Source organism: Coregonus lavaretus, assembly GCF_964263955.1.
Source record: "Coregonus lavaretus genome assembly, chromosome: 19".
Lineage (NCBI taxonomy): Eukaryota > Metazoa > Chordata > Actinopteri > Salmoniformes > Salmonidae > Coregonus > Coregonus lavaretus.
Genome location: NC_140006.1, coordinates 34682285 through 34691759, shown reverse-complemented (window position 1 = coordinate 34691759; position 9475 = coordinate 34682285). Strand labels below are relative to the sequence as shown.

Here is a 9475-nt window from a genome sequence, read left to right as displayed (position 1 = left end):
GAGAGAGAGAGAGAGAGAGAGAGAGAGAGAGAGAGAGAGACTTGTAGGCCTACCCTAGGCCTAATTGTAGTTTGCCTAGAGCATATCATAGCCTATTAACACCTGAAGAGCATGAGTCATTGGTGAGGATTAGGCTACTACTGACCTGTATAATTTTTTGACATGCGTAAAACATCAAACTGATGTCAAACGATACGTTTTTTTCCAAGAATTGTGTTAGTGACCTTTAGTGTATTATTTAGCTGACACATAGACGTTACCAACTGCTTGGGACTACAATAAACGCAATAGTGGCTCATGGTTGGCGCGCGCTGTCACTCATCATCGCTCGAGGCGGGAGGAGGTCTGCACATCACGCATATCTCTCGCGCCACAGAGTCCATTCTATTCCAAGCGCGCATGTTCTACCCCCATCCCCCCTCCCCTAACTCTTGCGCCGACCTCTTGAGTGGTGTCATGACTGAAAGCTCGCTTGTTCACCCAACACAATGTTTTATGGATTATCTTCCCTTGTAGTAGCGAGAGATAGATGTGGAAGGAACGCGGAGCGAGACGGAGCACTGCCCGGGTTACAGCAGTAGCCTAAAAACCGGGCGACGTGGAGGTTCCATTCAACCGGGCTTTTCTAATGCCCGTGGATTTCGTGGGGCTCGGTTCGCTTCACCTCTGTGATCATGCTTTACTTCCAGCTGGTGATCATGGCAGGGACTGTCATGTTGGCTTACTACTTTGAGTACACCGACACTTTCAACGTGCACGTACAAGGGTTTTTCTGCTATGACAATGCATACACGAAGCCCTACCTTGGACCCGAGGCGTCCAGCGCTGTTCCTCCTGCCATACTCTACGCAGTGGTCTGCGGAGTGCCGTCGCTTCTGGTGAGTTTTGGGAAATGGGCAAATTTATGGATAAGTAAGGCATACGCTAATGGACACACCGACTGTATAGGGATGAACGACACAAATGTCCAACTTTAGGTTACAGCAGTAGCAGTTGCACAGGTCTCCTTTTGGAAAGAAGCACTCTGACCTCAATGAGGTAATTTTTGTTGTTGTTGCTACATTGGTAAAGAATCGATGGACATTGGTTGTGCCAGCCATATATTAATAAGCCATTCAATATTTCCCCTTACATGTCTGATACTGTGGAGCAATCACTACTGTACCCTTTTGAAAGTCCCCCTGGATGTATTCAGGTGTTTCTTAATTTGTAATTAAATAACATAACTTGCCACTTAGCAGACGCTTTTATCCAAAGCGACTTACAGTCATGCGTGCACACATTTTTGTGTATGGGTGGTCCCGGGGATCGAACCCACTTCGTTGGCGTTACAAGCGCCGTGCTCTACCAGCTGAGCTACAGAGGACCACAATTAATAAATAGATGTCTTTCTTCAAGCTGCTGATGCCTGACAGGAATGGTGAACTCACCATACAGCCAACTAGAACCACGAGGTATAATGTCACTTTTAACATAGGCATGCAGGTGCTGTACTCTACTTCTATGGGTTTAGGATTAAAAAACAGCTAGATAGATGCATTGGTTTACAAGGAAACATAAAAAGTAATGATTATTAATGGAATTATTTGCCATAATGGGCACTTCCATTTGCCAAACCTATTTGGTTTCTTTGTGCAAAACACAGCCAAACCCTGTCTGTGAATTCTTATAAATACTCCTCTCTTCTCATCTGTCAAGGTATGGTCCATTTGTCAAGATGTGGTCCTCAGAGGCTGTTAGCCTACAGTGATGTTACAGCAAAATGCATTCATTCAAATGTATTCATTCATGCTGCTGCCATTTTTAACTTCTGACATGGGAAATCATTAACAGTAAGAACATGCCTCAGGCTGCAACATGTTTCTTAAGGAGTCTGTGTGGGTGGGTGTGTGTGCTTGTGTGTCCTCCTAGACTAAACAGCCTACACTCTTAGAAAACAAGGTTCCAAACGGGTTCTTCGGCTGTCTCCATAGGATAACCCTTTTGGGTTCCATGTAGAGTCATCTTTGGGAATGGTTCTACGTGGAACCAAAAGGGTTCTACTTGGAACCAAAAAGGGTTATTCAAAGGGTTCTCCTATGGGGACAGCCGAATAACCCTTTTAGGTTCTAGATGGCACCTTTTTTTCAAGAGTGTATAATACAAACGTATTAACAGAAATCTGAATTTATGATCGACTGAGTCAGGGCAGGCCTCATCTCCCCCTCTCCCAAACTGAGTAAGTAAGCGCTGCTATCCAACCTTCTCATTACTGTCACTCATCTTTAAAACCTCTCCTCCAGATCCATCTATTCCCATCAATTTCCCCAGAGTTGTTACCTTTGAGACGGGAGGTGAGATAATGAAAAAAAAATCTATCAATACCAATGTAGGACAAGTTTGTATTGCAGATGGATAGGGAACAGCTAAGAGGATCATAAAAAATTACGCTTTTACTCAGCTGCACTGAGACCGACCTGAGCTTTGGACAAATTGCCAGAGCTAGAGAGCTAGATTAAAAAGCCTGATTTGACACCTCAGTGTAGTATTGCAGATGTTAACTAGCTAGTGAGAGCTAGCCACGGCTTGTTCAGTGACCTCACCTTATTTTGAGACCTGAAGTACTGCCATGGATTTGGAAGGCTACTGGTTGTCAGTAGCTTCATAGGCTTTGCGTATTGTTGGGAATGCGAATCCTTTTCAACCATGCGCCCAAAGGCATATGTCTGAGGACCTTTGAGTTGAGTACAGAAATCCTTGACTCTGTGAGTTCCTATCCTGGGCTGTACAGGGATGGACTCCATTTCATCATTACATGGGGTAAATGTCTTACACAGTCCAACCCCCAAATAGGGGTGGGCGATATGAGCTAAAATTCATATCACGATATTTTCCACTGTCCAGACGATATCGATATGATATCACGATATATGACGTAAAAAAATATGAATCACATTTTAATATCCCTTCTTGGTTAAATTATATTAGTTAAGGAAAAATATGTATTTGAACCTTATATAACCAGAAAGAGTGAGGCATTGGACCGTATGGACCTGAAAAGTTTTTATTTGTATTGTGCAAACATGCATTCCGTAAACATGAGGTAGTTAGGCCTATATATATATATATATATATATATATAAATTAGATATTAAGTAAAATTAAATAAAAAATAACAGGAGATAAAGAAAATAAGGTAATTACAAATTCAAATACGTGTGTTTGTTTTGGCTACGGTCCGTAGATATGTAAAAAACTAACCGTTTGAAACTAAACCTTTCAAGCCTCAACCATCAATTATCAACAATATCAACAAATCTTCACTAGAACTTTCTTCACAAGTTCCGTGCCAGGAATACCAGCATGTTGACTGTTTCTGGCTTTAGTGCTGCCCTGTGACATGTCACCACATTGCCCCCAGTGCTGAATGCCCTCTCAGAGGGGGCACTTGTGGCAGGGATGCATAAGTATTTCTTTGCCAGACAACTCACACGTGGAAAATTAGATCCGTGAAATCGCCACCACTCCAAAGGATCAGACTCGCTGTCTGCTGCCGTTGCCAGAATGTAGCTATTCAGCTCTTGCTCAATGATCTGCCTCTCTGAACATGAGGCAGGTGCACTGCTGGTCTGCTTAAAGAAGCTCCCAAGGCTCTTCTTGGGCTTCTTGCCTGATTGATGAGCAGTGGAAGCTTCTTTCTCCCTGTCAGTGTGATCCTCTGCAAGAGACGATTTTCCCAGGGCTGTGTTCTCCACCAGGAGGGCTTCGGTCTCTGAGGCAGCTCTCACCTTAAAAAATGAAAATAATTAAACTTTATTTGTATAGCACCTTTCATACATAAAATGCAGCCCAAAGTGCTTTACATTTGAAGCAATAAAACAAGAACAAATGAATAAATACCTTAATGTCCTCCAGTTTCTCAGCGGACATGTACCTGGTCTTGAACCTTGGATCTAGAAAGGTAGCCATGGAGAGCAGCTCATCTGTTGCAGGGTCAGTGTACTTGTTATTCAAGTAATCAAGAACCTTGATCTTGATCTCTTTGGTCAGTTCTGTATCGTCCTTGCTCAGATTTAGAACCTCTGCATTTAACAGATTGATGACAGGCTTCAAATAGGACACGCTCACATACGCTTCTCCTGACAGGGCATCTGTAAAGTCCTGGAGTGGCTTCAGTGCTGCTGTGACTGATTCCAAGACCTGGATGTCTTGCCAGGTAGGTACAAGGTGCCGTGTCTTTTTGTCCCCTGCCAGGACCTGTGTAATGGCCTTTTCCTGCTCCAGGACTCTTTCCATCATTTTCAGACGAGATCCCCACCTTGTCGGAGATTCTGTGATGAGCTTGTGCAGGGGCAGGCTTAGTTCATTCTGTGCTGTCATCAGGGCCTTCTGCTTTTTCCAGCTGTATGAGAACGTGCTAACCACCTTTTTGCAAACCCCTGTGGCCCGGGAAATCGCACACCCCTGTGGCCCGGGAGCGTTTTGGACACTCCTCTCTGGAAATTGGGAATAAGAAATCAAAATAATAGGGTGAAAAATAATCAAATCACAATACAATAATAATTAATAATAATGCATTTTTATATAGAAATCACAATACAATATAACTTTTAATCTTTGTTTGAGGATTTACGGCATTTACATTCAACTGTTACACATTTTACAAATCTGATGTGCTTAGATTTAGCCTACGGTACATGGCTGATGTGAGCTGTATTTTTTCTTAATAATAAGCATCATACAGGGTAGGCCTAGGCTACAGTCCTGAAACTTACCAATAGCATTGTGCAGCCTGTGTCCGAAACATCCAAGGTTTGCCCACTTGTTCAGCTGCAATGCCTTGATCATGTTCGATCCGCTGTCGGTCGTCATACAAACTTGACGCGACTCTTTTAATCCCCAGGACGACAGTATGTCCCTCAGCCCACCTGCAATTATTTCCCCGGTGTGGTCGTCTGGGAAATAAGACGTCTGTAGGCACTTACTTTTCAGTTTCCAGTCACCGTCTATGTAATGGATTGTGAGGCTTATATAAGGTTCTGTGGTACGACTTGACCATAGATCGGCAGTAGTGGAGAAGAATGGAATGTTATTTATCTCACTGTAAACTCTGTCCCAGCATTCTGTGTAAAGCTGTGGCAGGCATTTTTGGCTAAAATATTTGCGGCTCGGGATCTCATATCTTGGGTCCAGAGTTTGAATCAACTTTCTGAACCCCTCTTTCTCCACAGTTTGAATCGGTACCATGTCCTTCGCTATGTGATTTGTAATCGCAGCTGTGATGTCTATCCATTTTTTGCTCGTCTTCTCATAGCAAGTACCGGCAGCAAATGATGATATAATTGATTGTTGAGTGCGAGTCTGGCTTGTCTTCGGGCGAGCTCCTGGGCTTACTGTCTCACGCATTCTGGTGCATTGTTCATACTCACGGACATGTATGTTTTTTAAGTGATTGAACAGGTTGGTCGTGTTTCCACCTTTTGCTAAGACAACACGACGACACAACTTGCATAGGGTAGTGTTTTGGTCGGGGTCGGAGATTTTAAAGCCAAACCAGTTCCAAACAACAGAGGTGCCCCCTTTCTTCTTAACCAATTTATCCTCCTGCTCTTGAGCAACATCAATTTCTGTGTTTTCGCTCATCCTGGATTGTAAAGTTTTCCCCCAATAGTTAACCTGCCTCCTAACTGCAGCTGCCTGCACACTTCTTTGTTGCTAGCACTACATGCGTGCAACAAGTGCATGCGACGTGCGCTCATAAAAATAGGTCAACATATTAACATACATTCTTTTATTCGTAAGAACCAAGAAAGGTTGGATAAAAAAAAAAAAAAAAAGATGTAGCTACTTAGTACTATCACTCAGTTGAAATTTGGAACAAAAAAATATTGATGCAAAATTCGAATTTATGAATTCTGAATAAATCGCGGTATCCATGATATTGCTAAATCCATATCATGGCGCGGCACAATACCGGTTTTTACTATCAAACCGGTATATCGCCCACTCCTACCCCCAAATCCTAGGAAGATTAGAATCAGAAACATCCACTGAAGTCTCTCACCACCTTAGCCTTGCCCTAGAGTTGAGATGTGATGAGCGAGATATTTTGACGGACCCAGCTATCAATAAAAGAGTAGCAGCAGAAGCATCACCATCAAGACACACAAGCACGCGTGTGCGCGCGCACACACACACGCAAACACACGACAATTCAAACAAACTCCTCAAGCTAAATCAAAGGAGATGGCCCAGTTATCCACTGTGCTTTCTGTCTAAATCAAATCAAAGTTTATTTGCCACGTGCACAGGATACAGCAGGTGTAAACAGTACAGTAAAATGCTTACTTGCAAGCTCTTCCTCAACAATACAGTATTCCTTATGGAATTGACAAGAGAGCAGGAACAGACTGGCACCCAGGCTACGATGAGCTATATACAGTATCTGTGTTGTCAAGACTTCTTGTTTTGAAAACACAAGTTATTAATGTGTACATTACTAACTTGGTGCAGGAAAATTCTCAGCAACAAATTAACATTTTACTGCAGTGGGCTAGATTAGGGTCACACAGAGTGTTTCTTGGTAGTCTTAAACAAATCTACTTTGAAACAAAAGTATACATCTCACACACATGGTTATAGTCTTAAAAAAGAAGAAGAAAACACCTGTACAATGTCAGATATAGAGTTGAAATGTATTCAGAAGACTGAAATAGAACAAAACCGTTTGACATAGAAACACCGGCTTTTCGGCGTAAAAAAATAAGAATTGTTTATTAATTATGAAATTATGACAAATATTAATAACATTCCACCCATGAGGCCACTAGTGGGCGATTTGGTCATTTGAATGCAGGAAAGGCCTACGATCCTACATCTATATACAGTGCCTTCAAAAAATTATTCAGACCCCTTGACTTTTTCCACATGTTGTTACATTACAGCCTTATTCTAAAATTGATCAAATAAAACATTTTCCTCAGCAATCCACACAATACCCCATAATGACAAAACGAAAACAGGTTTTTAGATTTTATTAAAAAGAAGAAACGGAAATACCTTATTTACAGAAGTATTCAGACCTTTTGCTATGAGACTCAATTGATCTCAGGTGCGTTCTGTTTCCATTGATCATCCTTGAGATGTTTCGAACTTGATTGGAGTTCTCCTGTGGTAAATTCAATTGATTGGACACGATTTGGAAAGAAACACACCTGTCTATATAAGGTCCCACAGTTGACAGTGCATGTCAGAGCAAAAACCAAGCCATGAGGTCGAAGGAATTGTCCGTAGAGCTCCGAGACAGGATTGTGTTGAGGCTCAGATCTGGGGAAGGATACCAAAAAATTCTGCAGCATTGAAGGTCCCCAAGAACACAGTGGCCTCCATCATTCTTAAATGGAAGAAGTTTGGAACCACCAAGACTCTTCCTAGAGCTGGCTGCCCAGCCAAACTGAGCAATTGGTGGAGAAGGGCCTTGGTCAGGGAGGTGACCAAGAACCCAATGGTCACTCTGACAGAGCTCTAGAGTTCCTCTGTGGAGATGGGAGAACCTTCCAGAAGGACAACCATCTCTGCAGCACTCCACCAATCAGACCTTTATGGTAGAGTGGCCAGACGGACGCCACTCCTCAGTAAACGGCACATGACAGCCCGCTTGGAGTTTTCCAAAAGGCACCTAAAGACTCTCAGACCATGAGAAACAACATTCTCTGGTCTGATGAAACCAAGATTGAACTCTTTGGCCTGAATGCCAAGTGTCACGTCTGGAGGAAACCTGGCACCATCCCTACGGTGAAGCATGGTGGTGGCTGTGGGGATGTTTTTCAGCGGCAGGGACTGGGAGACTAGTCAGGATCGAGGGAAAGATGAAGGGAGCTTCCTTGATGAAGAGAGATCCTTGATGAAAACATGCTCCAGAGCGCTCAGGATCTCAGACTGGGGCGAAGGTTCCAACAAGACAACGACTCTAAGCACACAGCCAAGACAACGCAGGAGTGGCTTCGGGACAAGTCTCCGAATGTCCTTGAGTGGCCCAGCCAGAGCCCGGACTTGAACCCGATCGAACATCTCTGGAGAGACCTGAAAGTAGCTGTGCAGCAACGCTCCCCATCCTACCTGACAGAGCTTGAGAGGATCTGCAGAGAAGAATGGGAGAAACTCCCCAAATACAGGTGTGCCAAGCTTTTAGCGTCATACCCAAGAAGACTAGAGGCTGTATTCGCTGCCAAAGGTGCTTCAAGTACTGAGCAAAGGGTCTGAATACTTATGTAAATGTATACAGAATAAATGTGCAAACATTTCTAAAAACCTGTTTTTGCTTTGTCATTATGGGGTATTGTGTGTAGATTGATGAGGGGGAAAAAACGATTTCATAAATTTTAGAATAAGGCTGTAACGTAACAAAATGTGGAAAATGTAAATGCGTCTGAATAACTTCCAAATGCACTGTATAGCCTCAAAACATGGTTAAAACTATAATTTTGAGATCATGGATGGTCAGTCCTTGCATCCATAGCTCGGTCTATGAATTTGAGAGGGGTTACATTTCTCCAACCCCATCCCTCAGCTTTATACCGAAACAGGTACGGGGAGAACACTTTGTTATTGTTTCAACTGATGATCGTTGCTTTTAGGTTAATTAACATCAAGAAAGGTCAGCTCTCTCAATACAGACAGTTATGTTTATGTTATGTATGCAAACTGTATACAGTTTCTATAGGTGTGTGTTACTATGTTTAGTAGCCTCAAGCATCCTGACAGGTACCACTCCCCAACTACCCAACTCCACAACCAATGTATTAGTTGAATCCACTGCTGCCATTGTAGTAGTGATAGACCCAGGAACAACTCAGGGCCCTCCTAACCATTGTAATGATCATTATTGATCAGTGATTTGACATCCTTATCCATCACCCACAATGTGAAATAGTCAACGCCTGCAGTTTAATTATTGTCATGAGCTAGGTTTCCATCCAATTGGTGACCGATTTTCATGCAAATATTCTAAAATCTGCATAAAAACAATATGCGCATTTCCCCACCAGAGATGTGTTTCCGTCAAATTGACTTGTTGTGGATAAAAGGCTGTGCGTGATAATGTAATGCACATAAGAAAATTACTTTTGTGGTTAAATTCCAATGTACCGAATGAAAAATACAAGTTAAATGGGTTTCCATCGCGTTTTCAACTCTACCGATGGTTTTGGCACAAAAATTGTTGCGTTATATAGCGAATGTACCCACACTGTTGTTGGTACGTGTGCTCTAGCCAACAGCTTGCAGATAAAGTGAGGATGGGCTTGCCTACATGATGAGATTATTATGGACAAACGGCAGCCAAGCATCAATCATCATGTCACCAGAATAAGACCCTCGATATTTATTGGAAAGGAGCATCAAGCTCATCACCCTGTGAAGTTCATCATAACTTATTTCATCTGTAGCCTTATAAACTGCATGCTTTCCCCGAGTTGTAGTGGGAAGACCACACAAC

The 9475-nt window shown here is 42.7% G+C and overlaps 1 protein-coding gene across 1 annotated transcript in view; it reads left to right on the top strand.

The window, feature by feature from the left end:
- Nucleotides 1–674: 674 nt before the first annotated feature.
- The window catches only part of LOC311147197 (phospholipid phosphatase-related protein type 5-like), a gene marked incomplete at its 5' end in the record, with an annotated part of 43746 nt that continues 34945 nt past the window's right edge, over nt 675–9475 (top strand). Inside the window, one exon of the mRNA XM_084183834.1 lies at nt 675–878. Within this exon, the coding sequence (XP_084039960.1) occupies nt 675–878 (204 nt within the window). The remainder of the gene's footprint in view (nt 879–9475) is intronic.